This window comes from Ambystoma mexicanum, chromosome 4p, assembly GCF_040938575.1.
Source record: "Ambystoma mexicanum isolate Mex_15411 chromosome 4p, UKY_AmexF1_1, whole genome shotgun sequence".
NCBI classification, from domain to species: Eukaryota; Metazoa; Chordata; class Amphibia; order Caudata; family Ambystomatidae; genus Ambystoma; species Ambystoma mexicanum.
In genome coordinates, this window is record NC_090927.1 from 687,870,401 (window position 1) to 687,891,781 (window position 21,381).

The following is a 21,381-nucleotide window of genomic DNA, read 5'->3' on the forward strand; positions in this document are numbered from 1 at the left end:
CATCCGCAGACGAGCCTCTGGCACCAGAAGAATGCAGGATGCCATGAGGCCGAGCAGTCTCAAGAACTCGGACGCTGGGAGATTCTGGGCAAACTGAAACTTGTGCACCATCTGCTGAACGTGAAGAGCCCTCACCTGAGGAGGAAAACACTGCCCCAGGGACGTGTCGAGCACTGCTCCGATGTACTGGAGCCGCTGCGTTGGTGTCAAATGGGACTTCTGTAAATTGAGGGAGAAGCCCAGCCTGTGAAGGGAGTGGCAGGTGACTGAGATGATCCAGGACTTGCTCGGGAGAGCTCCCCCTGCTCAACCAATCGTCCAGGTAGGGACGTGAATCCCCCTTTCCCGAGATGCGCTGCCACCACCACCATGAGCTTGGTGAAAACCCTTGGGGCGGAGGTCAATCCGAACGGCAGGACCCGAAAATGAAAGTGCGAGTCGCCAACCGCGAACCTCAGGTACTTCTTGTGCTTGGGATGGATCGGCACATGGAAGTAAGCATCCTTGAGGTCGATAGACACCAACCAGTCCTGAAGTTGAAGGGCCTGGAGGACTTGAGAAAGAGTCACCATCTTGAACTTGTCCTTCCTGAGGAGTTTGTTCAAACCGCGCAAGTCCATGATGGGTCTCAATCCCCCGTCTTTCTTTGAAATCAAAAAATAAGGGGAATACCATCCCTTGTTCTTCTGCGCTACAGGCACCAGTTCTATGGCGCCTTTCTCCAGCAGGGCTTGAACTTCCTGTACAAGGAGCGGATCCGGACTCTTCAAAGAGAGGTTCCCTGGTGGATTGTCGTGAGGCCTCTGCCGAAAAGGAAGACAGTAGCCGTGGGTTATGATCTCCAGAACCCACACATCTGAAGTAATGGCTTGCCACTCTACAAGATGCTGCGCCAGCCTTCCCCCAACCGGCGAACCATGGGACCTGGCCTCATGACTGAGTGGTAGCGGCTGCGGCGTTGCCTGAGGGCAAAGAGGCAACTGCCCGAGCGGCCTTGGCACCTGGAGTACCTCTGTTTCCACCTCTGGCACTCTTACGATGGCCTCTTTGACTGCTAGCTCCTCTCGCTTTACTGAAGGACGAGTAATAGCGAAAGGAACCTCCCCTCCATTGCTGTCCCCTAGGACGAAAAGGCAGAGGTTGGCGAACTGCAGCACCCAACGATTTTGCTGCAGCTTTGGAGGTCTGCAACCTCTCAAGGCTCTCTTCAGCCTTGGTGCCAAAAAGGTGTTCACAGTCAAAAGGCATGTTGAGGAGCCGGGACTGCACATCAGGAGCAAACCCAGACTTCCGCAACCACGCAAACCTGCGCATTACGGTGCTCGCCGCCATGGACCGGCTGACACAATCCGCCAAGTCCAAACCCGACTGAACGGCCTCACACATAGCATCCTTGCCATCCTGAACCATAGCAAGGAAACCATCCCGTTCGTCCCCTTCGGGAATATGATCAGCCGCTAATGCAACACAGTTCCACAGAGTGTGTGTGAAACGAGACAAGGCACATATGGAGTTGGCCGCCTGAAGCGCCATACCCTCCGAAGAAAACACTTTCTTCGCCCAGCCGTCAAAACGTTTGTCGTCCCTATCCGGAGGGATGGTAGGATACGACGCCTGCTTTGCCGGGGCCGTAGCCGCCTGCACCACCAAACTCTCCGGGGTGGGGTGCCTAGACAAGTAGCAGGGGTCGCTACTGGCTGGATGGTATTTTCATGACAAAGACTTGCCCACTGCCGGGAGACTCTCCGGAGCAGTCCAAGCCGCCGCCACCCTTCTCTGCAGAGCCATATGAAAAGGCAAAACCGGGTCAGTGGGTGGACTGAGATCAAGGATGTCTGAGATCATCCTGAACGAACTCCCCTGGGGGAGCTGACCAACCCAAGTACTCGGTAACCCGAGACATAAGGTGCCGATATGACGAATCGGCATGAGTGCCAGACTCCGGCCGACAAAACTCCACCGCCGGAGAGGTGTCCAGTCCACTGGCATCATGCAGTGACTGCCTCAGGTCATCAAACTGACTATGGCCCGAGATAAGGTCATCTGGAACCGTAACCGGAACCAGGCCGCCATCAGAGCCTTCATCACCCTCTGAAATGTACTCCAGGCGAGGAGAGGAAGACCTCTGCGGACCAAAGCAGTGCCGGACCTTAGCCATAGCCTTTTTAGGGGCAAACCCTGTGCCACGGGGCCCCTCCGACACCATCGCCTCGAAAGGCGTTGAGGGCGCCCAACCAGTCGGCGCCGGCAGAAAAGGCGTCGAAGTCGAGAGAATCGGCATCAGCTGCAACGCCTCCAGCATCTGCGGCGTCGACACAGTCCTCGAAGCCGGAGCTCCGAGCGTGTCTCTCGACAACCTGGGCGCCAACGGCGTCGACGACCCCCTTAAAGACGGAACCTCGAGAGAAACCGTCGACGACCTCGGCGCTACAGGCGTCGACATCTTCTTCGAAGACGGCACAGGATCACGCGGTCTCGAGCGCGTTGAGGACCGGGACCTGGAACTGGCATGGCGAGAATGGCTACCCTTGTCCGAGCGGGACCTCTCCCGCGAGCCGCGCCGACCACCCGAGCCCGAAGGCGTATGGGCGGCGTCTCCCGACCGGTGCGACCAACCCCACTCGGAGGCTTAGACGGACCGGTGCCCTGCGATTCCAGAATCGCTAGCATCTGCTTCCCGAAGGAAGCCCATTCCTCCGGTGTTGCTTGCATGGAGGGATAAGCGACCCGCCGGCGGGCGGAGTCCTCGGAAGAGGACGGGAAATGCGACCTATGCCGGCGCTTCCTGGAATGCCTAGAAGAGGTGGTGGAGTGGCCAGACCGACTCCTGGAAGGAGACCCACCGGACTTCCTACGACGACGCGGATAATCACCCCTCGAGTCATCGGTCGAAAGCCCTGCAGACCTCGACTTCCGGGGCTGAGACAACCAGCCTACCGACAGCTTCTTCTTGCGTTCTCGCAAGGCCTTCGCAGTGAGCGACTGGCAGTCGACACAGTCGTCCGTATCATGGGCTTCCCCGAGGCACCAGAGGCAGGCGTCGTGCGAGTCCGTGACTGACATCTTGGACCCTCAGTCCCCGCAGTTCTTGAAGCCCGGACGAAGGGTTGAATACGAGAAAGACATCGCCACGAACAGGTCTTCACAACAAACCGAACAGGTTCAACGAACCGAGAATAGAAAACAGCAACTCCAACGAGTCGAGGCGTGTCGAGATTCACAAAGCGAACACGTTAGCGGAAAAAACGGAACTGAGGCAATGGGTGTTGTGCGTCCTACTTATCACATCGGGTGACGTCGGCCGTCAGAGGAGGTCCTCGGGGACGGCGCATCGACATCATCGACGCAGACGCCAAAGATTTTCCGAAGCAGCACAGCTGTGGACATTTGCACTCGGAGGATAGCTCAACGGCAACTTGCTTGCCTTGGAAGCAAGATGACACGGAGCAACATGGGTTTGATCCCCGGGTCCGGGCTTAGAAACCTCTGGGTATTAAGCACGTTATAAATAACCTATCATATCATGTCATTACCTGTCATAGATATGGAATACGTCGGAGGACCCAATCCCCTCGAAGGGGAGGATTTGGTGGAAATCCCCAATTTAAAAAAAATGCGATTCGTTTTTTCTGCAAAACAATTTCAAAAGAATAATAATAATCGGCGGAAAAATAAATCAGGATGAATTAACATAGAACCATGTTTACAGCCGACTTGAAAATAAGTTAGAGAATGACAATGAAAAGGAGGTTGTGCCAGAAAAGAGCACCCGTTTTCTACAATGAGCCCGAATTTAAAATAAGATGTAATGTAAGCAGCAACATGGAAACTAATGTATTAATATTGAAGATAATAAATATGTAATTCATAGTTGAGATTCCCCCGTTTAAATCTTTATTTACAGATTGGCGTCCTAATGGATTGTTTAGTGAGTTTGTAACCAATCATTGCCAGGCACGGTGTGTACATAAAATATTTTTCACTTAGTGTAAGCTACATAAAAGAAAATCTGTATAAGTAGATATAAAAGATTGCAGATAGGTGTTGTATAAAGTCATGAAGCAATTTATTCCATGACAAAGATCAAATACAGTTCTGACTGGTATGAATTAATTTCAGGCAGGTAGGTTTATTTTAAGCCACCACATGCTAAATAATAATAATAAATAACTAATAAGGACTTTTTTGTGTGTTGTTTTGAGATCTCATGGCTGCAATACAAGACAAAATACTGTTATTTTAAGCATGAGGACAAAAGCAAAATTAATTATAGTGAAGTTCCCGCCTGAAGAAAATCCAGCATTTTCCAGCAAAAGGAACCGAAACACAAGTGTGTAGGGAGGAAGAGGAAGATAGTATAAAATACTGCACTTTATAATTGTTATAGCAACCTAAAAGGTTTCTGATTATTTTCTTACAATTTGTTATGTGTGTTTCTATTTATATGTTTTTCATATTTTTCATGAATCATATGTATTACTAATTAATGAAGTCTGAAAAGGAAAAAAAGGAATACGTGTTATAGCACTTGAGGTGATTAACTCAAGGTTTTTAATGTGTTAAAAATGTTGCATTACATCTTGTGTCATGATCCATCGATCACGCCTCTTTTGGTCCTCCTGGTCCCTGGCACGTCGGGGTTACTCGCTGTAGTACACCCAACATGGCCGAATTCACAGAACGCGGTCTATCGACCTTTACGTCCATGCAGCACGTTCCATAAAGGAACCACGCCCCTGCGGCTCCGCGCGTCTCAACGCTATCGTTAGCTGAGACTAGACGTGTGTCACAGTTCGTGCTCCTGGAGCTGAGTTGCTACTCGAATTCCCGGACCCATTCCTTCTCCTTCTCCTTCCTCTGCCTTGTACCTTTTTTCCATCCGCGTTCCGCGCAGACCGCTCTTGTGTGCGGCCTTCCTTCCTGGTCTTCCTGGAGTTCCGTGGTCCCGGACGAAGAAGCTGAATGAATCCTGGAATCCGACGACGGCAGAGCGTGCTTATACAAGACCCGAACAGCATGGAAGAAAACCCCAGCGAAGGATCCCGCAAGGCAGCAAAAACAGGTGAGAAAAAAGGAAACCTGTGACAGATTGAGACGCCACCTGATTGAATTCGACACAGACATGGAAGCGGCCATCCAGGACCTTATGCATGGCATGCAAGAGCTGACTACCGAAGTGCAAAATTTAAAGGCAGAGAACGCCGCCTTAAAGCAATTGGTATTGCCCCGTGAATATGCTACGAAAGAGTGTAATCCTGGGCGGCGTTGTTGATAAATATGATGGTTCCGCAAAGAGCCTTCGTGGATTCCTTGACTCATGTTTGGTCCACTTTACTTTCAAGCCTTATTATTTTTCTACGCCCAGGGCTAAGGTGGGCTTTATTATTTCGCATCTTTCCGGCAATGCCTTGACCTGGGCCACCCCACTGGTTAACTTTGGGGATTCTCTCCTGGATGATTACGATGGCTTCATACAGGCCCTTAAGACCATGTTTGATCACCCAGAGCAGGTCTACAGTGCCCAGGAACGTCTACTTGACATTCAACAAGGTTACCAGGATATGCTCACGTATGTCACACGCTTCAAACAGTTGGCTAAAGAAGCGGATTGGTCCTCTGAAGCTTGTTTTACCCTATTTCGAAGAGGGCTAAACAAAGACATCAAGGATGAACTAGCCAGAGTGGCGCGCCCAAGTTCTTATCAGGCCCTGATGGATCTTGCTCTGCAGATCGACTTTCGCATTCAGGAGAGAAAGGCAGAGAAAACGAAAAGCAAGCTACCACTCCAGAAGAACCCCATTGGAATAACCTCGAGCCCTGAAAGTATTTCCCCTTCGATTAACGAGCCTGAACCTATGCAGCTAGGGGCATTCCGTGGACCCATATCCTCCCAAGAAAGAATGCATACCGGGTTGTGTATGTATTGTGCATCAGACAAAAATTTAGTAAGAGAGTGCCCAATAGCCCCCCCACGGCGCTCGGGAAACGCCAGCTACCGATCCATGATGGAGCACAGGTTCAGGAGAGAGATGTCTGCTCCACATCAATTCCATCCTTGAACTCTCCTGGACAAAATTCTTTGGTGATCTTACAGGCCTTTTTATCGCCATCCAAGAAGGAAACGTATCCCATCTTGGCACTGGTGGACTGTGGAGCTATGGGGATTTTCATAGACCAAGAATGGGTTCTTAAACACCATATTCCTTACGAATCCCGGACTATTATGCAACCAGTAGAAGCAATTGATGGAATGCCCCTTTCTTCAGGACCCATAACCCTTCAGACCAAGGACGTCGAACTTGCCATAAATCACCATCGAGAAAGGATCAAATTTGACATCAAGTCGGCCCTTTACCCAATGGTATTAGGAATGCCCTGGCTTCAAAAACACAATCCGTACATCAATTGGACAGCGGGTACCTTGTTCCTGGGCTCAGAATTTTGTATGTCCCACTGCATAATGTCAGACCTCGCTCCGACACCATCAGGAGGACCTCCTACGAATCACCAAGTTACAATCTCAGTCTCAAACATTATCCGGGTCCCGGAGATATACCAGGAATATTCTGATGTTTTCTCTTCTGCCATTGTCCAGGCGTAACCCCCCATAGACCAGAAGACTGTGCTATAGAAACTGACCCTTCCGCTGTGATTCCCTTTGGAAGGCTGTTCATCTTGTCCAAACCTGAAAAGAAAGTCCTTCGAGAATACCTGGATACTAATCTTGCAAATGGCACCATACAACCCTCTAAATCCCCAGCAGGGGCCTCACTGTTTTTTGTTCCTAAGAAAGATACCAAGGAACTCAGACCGTGTCTGGATTATCGAGATCTAAATCAATGCACCCTTAAGGATCGCTATCCGTTACCCTTGATCTCGGACATTCTGGAGGCAGTAAGGGGCGCAGTTGTTTTCACCAAGTTGGATCTCAGGGGTGCCTACCATCTGATTAGTTTTAGGGCAGGAGACGAGTGGAAAACAGCCTTTAGAACACCCTTCGGTCATTTTGAATACTTGGTCATGCCCTTTGGACTTGCTAATGCCCCGGCGGTATTCCAACGCTTCATGGATAGGGTGTTCTCAGACATGCTGTTCCTTTTTGTGATTGTCTATTTGGACGACATCCTAATATTTTCGAAGGACATTTCCAAGCACGAAGAACATGTAAAGGCAGTGTTACGACTACGCGAAAACAAACTCCTGGCAAAGCCCGAGAAATGCATCTTCAATGCTTCTACTATACACTACCTAGGATTTGTCCTTAGTCCAGAAGGCATCGGAATGGATCAATCCAAGGTTAAGGCTATATTATCCTGGCCAAGTCCCACCTCTGTGAAACAAATCCAGTCTTTCCTGGGCTTGGCTAATTTCTACAGGAAATTCATACCTTCCTTTTCCGAGATAGTCCAACCAATCATTGCCCTGTTAAAGAAATACATTCCCTTCCTTTGGACCACAGCTCAAGAGGAAGCCTTCCAACAGTTGAAGACTGAGTTTACACAAGCTCCCATCCTGGCTCAACCTGATGTCAACCAACCATTCATAGTGGAAACAGATGCCTCCAGCTACGCTATTGGAGCCGTTCTCAAACAGCTATTCGGGGACAGGATGGAGCACCCCATCGCTTACCTTTCACAGACATTAACGCCCAGTGAAACCCATTAGTCAGTCTTGGAAAAGGAACTGCTAGCCATCCTTCAAGCCTTAACCGAGTGGCGTCATCTACTCCTCGGAGCAAAAAATCCTGTCCAGGCCCGCACGGACCATCGAAACCTACAAGTACTGCAGGCCTTGGAATGTAGGAATAGCTGTCAAGCTCGGTGGGCCGCCGTCTTTGCCCAATATCAGTTCCAGATTCACCACGTTCCCGGAACACAAAATCTAATAGCTGACGCCCTCTCTCGACGTCCAGACTACGAACCTCCGGGAGATCGGGCATATCACAAGATGTTTCCTCACACAATATTTGTAGCTCAAGCAAACAATCTCCTGGAAGACATTTGCATACAAACTCAGACTTCGGATCTCTCGAAGGGTCTTTCAAAAAGAATCAATGGGATCTGAGAACCAAGGACGGATACTTGTTTAAGAATAACAACCTGGTCATTCCCACACAGAAACTACAACAAAAGATTATAAACCTCTGCCATGATACCCTTCACTCCGGTCATCGTGGCATTTCCAACACCCTTCATCTAATACAAAGACAATTCTGGTGGCCCAGAATGAAGGCTGACGTTCAACTGTACGTTCAATCTTGTTCCGTCTGTAATCAAAACAAACATGACAACCAGAAACCAGCAGGACTCTTATTACAGCCTACTCCACCAACGAGACCTTGGGAAGTCATCGCTACAGACTTTATTGTAGAATTACCGCTATCTAGAGGGTACACCACTATCATGGTCACTATTGACTTGTTCAATCATATGGCTCATTTTACACCTCTGGATAAGTTACCATCCTCGTCAGAACTTGCTGGAATCTTCCTGGAACACATCTTCCGACTGCATGGACTTCCTTCCAAGATCATATCGGACAGAGGACCACAGTATATCTCTCAATTTTGGAAGCACCTCTGCAGGATACTAGGAATCCAACAAGCCCTTTCCTCAGGATATCATCCCCAAACCAATGGAGTCACAGAACGAGTAAATCAAACCCTTAAACAATACCTTTGTTGTTTCTCTACTAAGGTCCAGGAGGATGGGTCGTTTCTAATATCAGTGGCAGAATTCGCCTACAACAAATCGGACCATTCGGCTATTAAAACCAGCCCTTTTTTTTGCAGCCATGGATTCCACGCTGCGGTATTACCTTCAGTCCTTCTGCATCCTACTCCAGTTCCAACAGTTGACTCCTGGATTGAAACACTCATCAATATACAGAGAGAAGCCAAGGAACATCTAGAAAGGGCACAGATCCAAACTAAGCACTATGCAGATTCGAGGAGAAGACCAGGGCCTTCTTACACCATTGGGGATAAAGTATGGTTATCCTCGAAGCTACTGCCCCGACAGCTAAACCGAATAAGTTGGCTCCTCGATATTATGGCCCTTTTCCTATAAAAGAAGTCATTAACCCTGTGGCCTTTCGACTTAAACTACCAGACTCCTGGAAGAAAATCCATCCAGTTTTTCACAAATCTCCATTGAAGCCTTACATCCAAACCACCCGGGCTAACGTTAGACCCAGTCCTGTGATTGTCAATGACCAGTTAGAATATGAAGTTTCTCGAATATGTGACTCCAGATATAGGCGAGGACAACTTCAATACCTGGTGGAATGGAAGGGCTATCCACCCAGTGAACGTACCCGGGAACCTGTCTCAAACCTGAACTCCTCCAGATTACTCAGAAGGTTCCATCTAATACATCCAGGCAAACCCGGTGGAACGAGTTTTAGAAGGGGGCAAGCTGTCATGATCCATCGATCATGCCCCTTTTGGTCCTCCTGGTCCCTGGCACGTCAGGGGTTACTCGCTGTAGTACACCCAACATGGCCGAATTTACAGAACGCAATCTATCGACCTTTACTTCCATGCAGCACGTTCCATAAAGGAACCACGCCCCTGCGGCTCTGCGCGCCTCAACGCTATCGTTAGCTGAGGCTAGACGTGCGTCGCAGTTTGTGCTCCTGGAACTGAGTTGCTACTCGAATTCCCGGACCCATTCCTTCTCCTTCCTCCCCCTTGTACCTGTTTTCCATCTGTGTTCCGCACAGACCGCTCTCCTGTGCGGCCTTCCTTCCTGGTCTTCCTGGAGTTCTGTGGTCCCGGACGAAGAAGCTGAACGAATCCTGGAATCCGACGACGGCCGAGCGGGCTTATACAAGACCCAAACAGCACGCAAGAAAACCCCGGCGAAGGATCCCGCAAGGCAGCAAAAACAGGTGAGAAAAAAGGAAACCTGTGACATCTTGACAATAAAATTCCCTATCAGTTGAAGACATCTTGATTTTTCGTATTGTATAGTCAATACATGGCTAACATTATATGCTAGTACTCGGAGGACTTGGAAAAAGGTCATTAAAATGTCTGTCATATAAGCGCATACCTGCCCACAAGATGAGAAAGGGTAATGTTCAAAATGTGCGTCGCACCCAACTACAGCTTAATAATCTACCTATGCACATTGATAAAATTAAGTAGCATTATGTAATGAAAATGGTTAAACACTTTAAAATATTCAGGTTAGAAGGATAAATAGACAAGAAAATATTTAAATTACAAAAAATTTACCTGCCATCTTCTGTTTGTCTATCGTGCTTTTGGCTACAAGATAAAACGGGCTGAATCTGTAACCTAGTCTCACTTTGGTACCAAGCCATCGTTGAATTGCAAGACCATGTTTTGTAGAAGGTGGCCAGCTCTGCTTTTCCACTTCTAAAGCTAATACAATGTCCACAGACAGGTCTCCATCAGGTCTCTTAATAATGAGTGTTACTGCAGGGCTTCCACTCTGTTTTCTTTTAATGGAAATGTCCATTCCTGCGGTGGGGAAATACATTTAAAATTAGAGTTCCTTTAGTGAGCCACATGCTTTATTTGATAACATTAACGCGTGAATGTGCGTATAAACAAGCAGAACCTAAGAAATATGCAACACTTATTTAAATACCAGACTGCAGCACTTGGGGAAAGACTGTGGATTCACTGAAAGTTTCCAGTTGGTGTTTAAGGATCTGGCGGTATGCCCACAGAATGTACAGATCACTTTGGCCTAACACTAACGCCCTTTACCTTTAGAGAAGATAAATGCAGACAATGGCTTGCCACGCTACCAGGGCAAAGGATGGCTCTGAACGTGTTCCGATCAACGATAAGGACATCTCTGGCACCATTCATAGTTTACCCTCTGGCAAAGCAGTGGGCAGGATGGCTTCACAGTTGAGTTTTACAAGGAACTTTCTAAGTTGTTGGTTCTCAGACTTAACTTGTATCAGGAATCTCTCAAGGATGTTCTCCCTCCATCCTACTGCAAGGAGTTTATTACGGTCCTGCTCAAACCTGGTAAAGAAGGTGCTATGTAATAATTTGACCAGCCTCGATTTATACGTTGATAAGGACAATGAGATAATATGCCTCACCTTCTGGCAGTGGGTAGGACTTTGTGGCGCAGAGCCTGGAAACTATTGTGAATTGCAGATCCCTATTCCCCCAATATCTCCCTAGTAGGGTTACTAGATGCAAATCTTAACTTTGTAAAAGTGCTAAGGAGGCACAGGTAGGTCAGCAGGGTGGTCACATTGGAGGATATGCTGCAGGATGGGAAAGTGATGGACTTTCAATCCCTGATCGAACTTCAGGCATACATAAAGGCCAATTCTTGCTGCACTCGGGCCTGCTTAAGGCGATAAAGACTAGATGGCCAGAATTCCAGGAGGGCATTAAGGGTGACTTTATACTTGAAACGATGTACGAAGTGTCCGAAGGAGGACACATGGTCTTTGCTCACAAACAAATTGAGCCAGCCTGTTCTAAAAGTGTATGCACAATGGGAGGTGGATGTGGCTAGGTCCTTCACGGACGCGGAATGGGCCCGAACCTTGATGTATACTAAGAGGGTCTCTAGGAATGCTTGATTTCAGCTATCCCACCTGTACGTTTCACACAGGGTGTATATGACCCGCCCCCAAACAGGATATTACAGTTCCATGGGGCGGGGCAGGGCAGCGGGATTGCCCTAGATACGCAGATAAGGCAGATATTATGTTCTGGTGTTTTCCGGTGGTTCGTAGTTGCTGGGATTGAAATGCATGAGTGGCCACCAGAGGGCCACCTGTTGGGGAGGTTTTCACGAGGGAGGAAACACAGGACGCATTTTATCAGGATGAAAGACTTGATTTCTGTGCTTGCAAAACGCAGGATTGTGATGGCCTGGAAGTCAAAGGAGGGACCTAATGTTGATGCATGGTGGAAGGATTTGAAGAGATGGCAATCAGGGACACCTCCGTCTGGCACAGAGCAGTTTACAGAGGAATGAGAGAAGTGAGTGATGACGTGGCTGCATGGAATGCTTTGACGCGGGCAATGTTTGCCCATTCAGATGAAATGCCCCCATAAAGGATTATTGGGGAAAAGTAAATGAGTATGAAGATTAATACTACACATATGAGTTTACCTGTGATATGAAGATGTGCCACTGCGGATGGATGAGAGTGGGTATGGGGGGTGTAACTGTACAAGCAGGGGTTATTGATGTTACATTTGTTAGCCAAGGCTTCAGCCTATAGAGTTCCCCCCCTTAATAACAACGTTTCTCCCTGATCAATCAGACTTCATCTCAGGAAGATCATCCACTTTGTTAAACATGAGGACACTTTTTGATGTTCTTCATTTGATTGACCCCCATTTCGCCAGCTGCCGCTGCAATACTGGATGCTGAAAAAGCATTGAATTTGCTGTAATAGAACTTTACGTATGCCTCCCTTCGTCGTACTTGGCCCATCCTTTTCTGTCCCTGGTTCCACTGCTATATTCTGCCCAATCAGCCAGAGTTTGCACTGATGTAGTCTCAGTTCCCTTTCAATTGTTCTAAGGGACAAGGCAGGGAAGCTCATTGTCATCTATTGTTTTTGCATTTTTGCTAGAGCCTTTGCCACGCATCTTACAAGAGCGTTATTCTCAGAGGTGATTCTCTTTCTACAACAAACAGTCTTGGTCTCTAAACGCCAATGACGTGCTTTTGTACATCCATCACCCATTGATTAATCTGTTACCTTTTGTTGACAAAGGTAAATAATTCAGCTGCTTCTCTTGGTTAAACATTAACTGGAGTAAGTCAGAGCTGGTACTACTAACAGACTTGAAGGTAATGTAGAGACACACTGGGGTTTACATGGTGACAGGGAGGGGTTTGATACTTGGGGATTAGGTTAGTTAGATCTCTGAATTTGTTATTTGAGCGTAATTGTTCACCTTTAGTCAATGATATTTCAATCAAATTAAATATTATTCCCCCCCATCAATCAGGCTTCATAATTTGTACTAACGACTAGCCAGTGGAAAGTGATAATTTACTCTTTGCGAGTAAGAATTTGTGAGCAGTGTGCATGTGGAAAAGTAAAGGGCCAAATGACTTATGCCTGGCTAGCAGCTTACAGATTGAAATAATTGACCCCTGTTATCAATGATGGCAAGAGTCTCTTAAATTCTCTTCAAATGCCATTTGTTTATTAATATCCCTAAATGCCTGCCCTATTTTTCTGTTCTCTAAAATTGTTACACATCAAGCTGATATTGCAGGATTTTGAGGGGGTGCAAACAAGCCATAATAAGTTGGGATACATTGCCTGATGAATCTGGTGGCCTACGGGCTCCCAACGCTGAAAAGTAATTTCTGGTTTCTCTAACCCACCTTTTGATATCATGGTATATGACTCATGAGGGCTAACTCAAAGTCTTAGTCAGTCCTATTAGGCACTCCCACAGGGCCTAGTGAGATGCATACTGTGGCTGTAACTCATTGGGCCTTCGATAGATTGTATGTCATAAACAATCAATCTCCACCATTCTTTACTTCACTAAATCTATATACAATTGCTGGTGCCCACCTCACATTTGACCCCAGCATTGTCAGGAAACATTTCTTTTCAATACTTATAGTAGCTGGGTGCGTCCAGAATGCCAGATATGCGGTTATATTATGTACCAAAAAGTGAAATCTCTGAAGGATTCAAGCCTTCACCCTAACTCACCTCCTGACCGCACTTTAAGAAAAGCAATTTCTGTAATGTATAAATTGGCACTAAAGGTGGCGGAATGGATGTTTTAGAGCCTCTAAACCCAGATGGGGAATTGCTTTGACCAGGTTTATTGAAAGATCAGGGAGGTGGGGTGTATCCAGACTAAGCATATTTCTCAGAATCACATAAAATGGCTGATGCATTTTAAATTTGTGCATTAACTTTACTACAATAAAATAATAGTGAGGAAATTGGATCCTACTGCATATGGAGTATGTCCACATTCCAAAAAAAGACCATACAGATTTGTTACATTTAGCTTGCCAATGACCCGATGCAAGTTCCTTTTGTAGCTGCACCACGAACAACTCGTAATGTTGCATACATAGGTGCTCCCAGAACCATTATCTTTTTTTTGGTAACAGATTTTATTGAATTTGTCAACATACAAAAAAGACAGGTTGTCTATGTGTCAGCGCAACACTCCTACCCCCACTTGTCCAGGCATGGTACCAGTCACACATCCCACTGCCATCCCACCCCCACACCCTGCCAACTCAGGCTCCTGCTCTGTCTGACGTCACCTCTCACAAGCCCCCTTGGAAGGAAAATCCAATGTCCATGAAGTCTCATTCATTCCCGCCCTCGTCTCCACATGTATGCCCACCTGGGTTATCTCTGGAGATGCAAACATTGTCTTCGTCAACTCATTCCAAGCTGCCACTTTGGTACTCCCCTCACTCCCCCACTTGTCTCAGCGCTCTGTGCCATACAGTGGTTTCGGCCATTGACAAGCGCCTCAGGCCTGCCCACTAAGCCTCAATCCTAGGACCCTCTGCTGATTTCCAGGCCATTGCAATTCTGCAAAATCAAATGCTTCATCCTAGAAAGGTGCCTGGTATGCCCCTTTGCCCGCGGGAACAATCCCAGCAAACAAACCTCTGGGGGATATGAATACATCTGGATCCCTCCTCTAGCTGCTCTCTCTGCCACCTCGTGACAGAAGCTCTCAATCCCTGGACAAGCCCAAAACATGTTTATCATATCCACCCTCCCATGTGCGCACCACACCTTGGGCACCCCCGGGTTCCCTCTCCCCCGAATCGTGACATCCTGCAAGGGGTCAGATACGCTCTATGCGTAACATAATTGGGTGTGCTTGAATCTAGAATTTCTAGAAACTCCATTCGTATACAACAGGACTCTTTTCCAGTCCTCATCCGTAAAGGTCCTTCCCAAGTCTTCTTCCCATGAGCTACCAACTTCTCGTTGTTGAGACTGCCCAGGAATAGGTTGTGTAGCCTAGAGACCATGTGTCCCCCCTCTGACACATCATACATGGTGCTTAGCACTGAATTAGCTTCAACACCCTCTCGAAAGCTCGGCCATCTCTCCTCAACCTTCCTAACCAGGCTCAAATATAACAGGAACTGCCCCTTGTGTATGTTGAATTCTCTGTTAAGGGTCGGGAAGTCTACCATCCTGCCATCTTGCAATAGGTCCCCTATCACTGCTATGCCCTTGTTCTCCCAGTGTCTTCTGAACTGAACAGTAATGTCCGCCTGCCCTTAAAATTCTGCAGAACAGCATTGCTGCTGACATCGCCATACAAGTGGAGGGAGCGCATGAACACCCCCAGCACAGCCAGAGCAATTTTGGGAGCAGTCCGGCGCTCCGCTCCCGAGAAGCACCGTCCACAAACTCAGGAATCCCGCCTAACTGCTGCGAGACTTCACGCCGAAATATTCCCGAGGCTGGAGCCCAGTGGAAAGCCCAGCAGTTGCACACAGGACCTCTCTCCTCCCACTGTGACCGGATCGTTCCCTGCGAGCAGCGCCAACGCTGCAATAATCCCCTGGAGGCGACGAGCGGAGAGTGGACTCTGCCCCGCCTCCCACTTCGAGGGACCAAGCGCCGAGCATCCGCAACCTTGGGGACCGCTCCAGCACTACCACTACACACACTGCCGCACCGGTTTGAAGCGGGTCTCTAGGGCAGGACCGGGCGCGTTACTCGCGCTCAGGTCGCTCCGGTCCCCGGTTGCGGACTAGCCCCCCCAAAAGCACCGGAATTAACTCCTGGCACGGAGGCACATGAACATGGCAGGTGGCGCCAAGAACAAAGAAAAGAAAAAAGGTCCCATAGATGCATTTGCCAGCTCCCCCGACCAAGACCACAATACTGAAATCGCTGAACCATCCGCCAACCCTCCCCCTGGCCCCCTCAACACAAAATATGGCTCCATACATGGCAGCTATGGAAAAAGGATTCGCATTAACACCAAACTAGACGATATCGGCAACAACATCGCCTCTATCCGCGCACACATCAAAAAACTTAATACCAGGGTCTCGGAGGCGGAAGACAGGGTTTCTACCCTAGAAGACACAGCAACTACCCAAAGTAAAACCACAGACAAGATCCAAAAAGAAATCAAGGCCCTCCAGAATAAATGCGAGGACTTAGAATCCAGATCTAGGCGGAACAATATATGAGTGGTCTGGGAGGCAGAACACAAGACCAACGTGCCCATGTAACACTTTCTAGAAGATCTACTTCACTCGCTATTTCCAGACGCACAGTTCTCACAGCAATTCCTGGTGGAAAGAGCACACTGGGCACCAGTCCCCCCTCCCAAACCCAGAGCACCACCAAGAACGATTATAGCTAGGCTACTCAGCTATAGAGATAGAGATCTTATCCTCCGCCTGGCAAGAGAACAGGGTCCTCTAACCTTTGAGTCTAACCGCATCCACATATACCCGGACTTTTCAATGGGAGTACAAACTGTACGAAGATCCTTTTGACCCTGTTAAAAGAGTACTCCGAGAACGAAAAATAATATATGCAATGCTGTTCCCTGCCAAGTTACGTATCCAACATGCAGGCAAAACACAGTTCTTTGAAGCACCCTAAGATGCCATGACATTTTTTGAGCGCCACATTCCGGAAACACCTAAGGAGACCTGAAACACACCCAAAATTGCAAAATAGCAGCATGCCAATCCACAATTCAATGGAAGCCGCGGCCCTGCTACAGGTCGAGGCCACACAGTCTCCCCCCTCCACCCCAGTTGAAGTTTTCACTAGCAAAGTTGCATATGATTTTGTGGTTTACACCGCCTGATTGGGGGGGGAGGTGAGCGTGGAGCGGGAAGACGGGGAAACTGGCCAGTTGCCAGCACATGACAATGGCTTGTTGCCAAAAAGTTTGCACAGTTAAAACCTGTTGGCACAATAACAAGAAAAACCTGGCATGGCTGCAAAAGGAAGAAGACCACCACAACATCAAGGAAATAAGGCACACAGTACAGATGGCACACGAATGGCTCCTCAACAGATAACCCGAGGCACCAGACTCCTATCCTGGAACGTGAGGGGACTCCTGAACCCAATCACGGCCAGGAAAATAGTCACGTATGCTAACAGACACATTCCTCCTGTTGCAGGAAACGCACACCACGGAGCAAATGGCCAATTCACTTGGCCGTGTGTGGGACCCACAGGTGTTCACAACAAATTATTTGTCACAGGGAGTCCTGACACTAATTCATCGCAGACTTGGATTCCAGGTGCAAAAAAAACAAACTAGAAGCAAACAGAAGATTTGTAATAATATGGGGTCTATTACATGGCCGGGAACTAATAATCATGAACACCTGTGGCCCCAACATCAACACACCAGAGTTCTATCAGCAGATAGTGACTCTAATATCCCCACAGAAGAAACAAGAGTGCTATGGGGTGTAGACTTCAACACTATACTGTACCCCTCACTCGACAGGACATCCACGACGCAGCGGACAAACTCAAAGGCAGCACTGACCATAAAACAGGCCATGTCCTCTGTACTGCTTGCAGATGCCTGGAGAGAATTACATCCCAACACCAGAGACTACACATTTCATTCATATGTCCATGGGTCAAGCTCTAGAATTGACTATTGGCTCTGCTCCACAAGCTGCACTCTGGCCTGAAGGAATGCACTATACTACCCAGAACACACTTAGATCACTCACCGGTGGTACTAGAAATCCAGATCGGGACACCCACTCCAGAACGCCACCTATGGAGAATGCCCCCTGACCTACTACGTGATTTCTCACTCCATGAAACACTCCGGATCGAGATACAGGAATTGTTCGACCGGAACCAAGGCTCAGTGATATCACACCACACAATCTGGGAATCCTTTAAAGTGTGGCTAAGGGGACACCTGATCTCCAGAGTCCACGGCACGCTGAAAAAAATACACACCCAACTAGCCCTAGCTGAAGACCACATTAAAGACTCAGAGACAGTGTATTCAAGAACACCAGAACCCGCAACACTAGCCAGGTTGCAAGAAGCTCTTGCTAAATTCATTCCTCTAGCAGAACAAGAAGTGTGGTACACATTGCAACCAATTAGAGCCAGGAAATACGGAGAGAGCAATAAATCCGGCAAGCTGTTGTCCAACCTCATCAAGACAGAATAGGGACACAGACAAATCACTAGAATCACAGACGATCGAGGCTCGATGCATGTAGACCACCTGGAGGTGAACGAGGTGTTCCGAGACTACTACATCAAGCTATACACGAACGCGGACCAAGTATCAACGGAAGTGCAAGAGTATCTGGACCTCAAGGCGGGCAGGGCACCAGGGTCGGACGGCCTACCGGCAGACCTCTACAAAATTTTTGGAAAAGAACTGGCCCCAGGACTCCTAGAAGTATGGGAAGAATCATTGGAAAGCGGAACACTCCCCGCAACAATGAGAGAAGCCATCATCACGTATGTGCTAAAACCACATAAGCCCGCACACTCGCCTTCCTCGTACAGACCGCTGTCCCTCATTAATGTCGACACAAAAATCTTCGCCAAGGCCATAACAAAAACTAAACCCATATATGTCTAAACTAGTACATCCGGACCAATCAGGGTTTATTCCTGGGCGTTCCACTGCCCTGAACCTCAGGCGCTTCTTTGCCATCACCTCCCAATAAGACCACCGGGCACAGACGGTGGCAGTTACACTCGACGCAGAAAAAGCATTAAACTCAATTTCCTGGAAATTCATGTATGGAATCTTGGGTAAGATGGGGGTCGGCATAGGATTTCTCCGATTCATAAACATACTGTACCACGTCCCCATGGCCAGGGTATGGACCAACAAAACGCTATCATCCACCTTCACACTACAGAGAAGCACCAGGCAAGGCTGCCCACTCTCTCGGTTAATATTTGCACTAAAAATAGAGGGAATGGCTGTGTGTCTGCACCACAACCACGCCTGGAGGGGGATCCGCATAATGGGATCTCCACAATTCATCTCCCTATATGCAGATGACACAATGTTATACATCTGGAACCCTGATATTCATCGTGCACCGGTACTACGAGACATAGCTGAATTTACCAAACATTCCTGATACAAAATTAACCGAGCGAAGTCCGAAATAATCCCGCTGACCGAGTCCACCACCCAGACTGCGGGTATGAACGACTTACGTTGGTCCCCTACCACTGAAAGATACTTGGGCATTATAATGGCGCCAGAAAAACTAACCTTGCTTGCCAATAACTATACCCCATATCTGACACAATTGGAATGCAAACTCAACGCATGGATCAGATTGCCACTGTCCCTATATGGCCGCATCTCCCTACTGAAAATGTTGGTAGTATCAAAGCTGTTATACCTATTCAACGGCATCCCGATCTGGCCGAGCAGGACATTCTTTGACACAATACAAAAACTTGCCACAAGTTTCATCTGGGGAGGTCAGACGGCCAGACTAAGCTGGTCCAAACTATGCGAGAATTACGACACAGACGGCCTGGCAGCCCCGGACTTCCAGCTATATTACTACTCGGCACAGGCACACTTCGCAAAATACTCGTCCAATACTGTGGAACAATTTGCGCATATACACACAGAAAAATTCGCAGCATCTCCTCTGGAACTCAAAAGCATGATATTCGCCAAGGTACCAAGGGAAAAAACACTGGCTGACCCGATGGAATCGACAGTGCGAGCATGGTCGCAAATCCTCAAAAGAGTAGGATGCGAAATAGCATATTGGCCACACCTATCCCTATGGCACTACCCAGGACTAGAACCCACAATGGACCGTACTATACAAACATCATGGGACCCTGAAAAACAAGCCAAAGTCGGAGACCTTTTTCCGGAAGGCCATTTCCTCGTAGCATCAGAGATCCAAAACAGAGCAGGAAAAGGTCTATCCACAACACTACACTACCAACGTCTAAAGGCTTCCTGCAAGAAGAAGTGGCCAACCTTCCCGAGTGCACCTCCAACCCGGATTGGAGGATGGGTCGACCTCAATGGCGGCCAGAGTCTCGTCCTTCGAGGTGCAGGTCAAAGCCGTTGCAGCTAAGAATGAAGATCTAGAAGGGAGGGCCCACAAAAACAATATACGCTTGGTGGCAGTTGTAGAGAGGCAAAATCAACTCAACATGGAGGAATTTGTGGAGGCCGTGTGCAGGGAACTCTTTGGGGGATCAGAGCTATCCCTGCTGTTTGTGGTGGAAAGGGCCCATCATATACCGGCAGCCGATACCCAGAGCGCCCCCCCGCCCTATCATCACAGGCCTCCTGAATTACAGAGATTGGGACAAGATTCTGCGGCTGGCCAGAATGAAAGCAGAATTGCAGTACAACAGCGACATAATTCACATCTACCCAGATTTTTCTGCAGCAGTGCCGGCCTCGAGGAGATCCTTTGCAGGGGTCAAGAGACGACTAAGAGACCACAGCATTCAATATTCTATGTTGTTCCCTGCAAAACTCTGGATCCAGCACGGGGGGAGGAGAGCACAATTCTTCACTTCACCAGAGGCAGCAAGCTCATTTCTGAACAAGATTGGTAGACACTCCCCCGCAACAACCAGAGACCCAGTGCAGGTGACCGGGACCGGGCCGACAGGGGAGACCCGGGATGATGAAACCTGGTTCACATGGCAGGGAGGGTGCTATATCTATGTGAGAATAGTAACCCGATTAATACCGCAACTTCCAATAATTTGCTTCAGTTGTTTATGTACCACCAATGGGTGGAGGAGCCTTGCAAGCTTGGCTGGGCACTAGCGCCCCGTGCACGGTAATGTTCTGGTTGATGGTTATGGGGGCTAGTGGTGGGACCAGCGGGCGGGTTGGGGGTTGCTCGTGGGGGTGGGAGGGCAGGAGGGGTAAGGGTAGGGGTGAGTAAGGGACACAGGGGAGGGAAGTGCTTGGGGAACCAATGGAGTGGGGGTGTCCGGGTTTGTTCAGGTTGTTGGGAGTCCGATTCTCACCAGTGCACCCTTATACCCGCCCGAGATGGCAAACCGTGCAAGTCCAAGGGGAAAATGGATGGCGAGTGGCCCCCCCAACAAAGCTTAGACACTCCAGGAGTCACTGGGGGTTCCGAGTAGCGACATGGAGGGGGAAATAGCCCCGCGAAGATCCGGAAGTCCGCACAATACCTCAGACGCCACCAGGTCGATGTGCCCTTCATTCAAGAAACCCACCCCACCCCGTCCTCTGAGAATAAGTGGGACGCCAATTGGGGATGCCACAGATAGTTTTCTTCCCACTCCTCCTACACTAGAGGAGTTGCTATCCTGATCAGTCAATATGTCAAGTTTCGTCTGATCTCAACTGCGAGGGACGACGAAGGGCATGCGCTCCTAGTCTGTGGGGTTCTC

General features: G+C 48.5%; 1 protein-coding gene across 3 annotated transcripts in view; it reads right to left on the bottom strand.

Moving 5' to 3' along the window:
- Window positions 1-21,381, bottom strand: part of CGAS (cyclic GMP-AMP synthase) — a 553,556-nt gene that overhangs the window by 397,984 nt on the left and 134,191 nt on the right. For all 3 annotated transcript variants that reach the window (XM_069606247.1, XM_069606248.1, XM_069606249.1), the window contains exon 3: window positions 10,241-10,489. In XM_069606247.1, coding sequence (XP_069462348.1) covers window positions 10,241-10,489 — 249 coding nt within the window. The remainder of the gene's footprint in view (window positions 1-10,240; window positions 10,490-21,381) is intronic.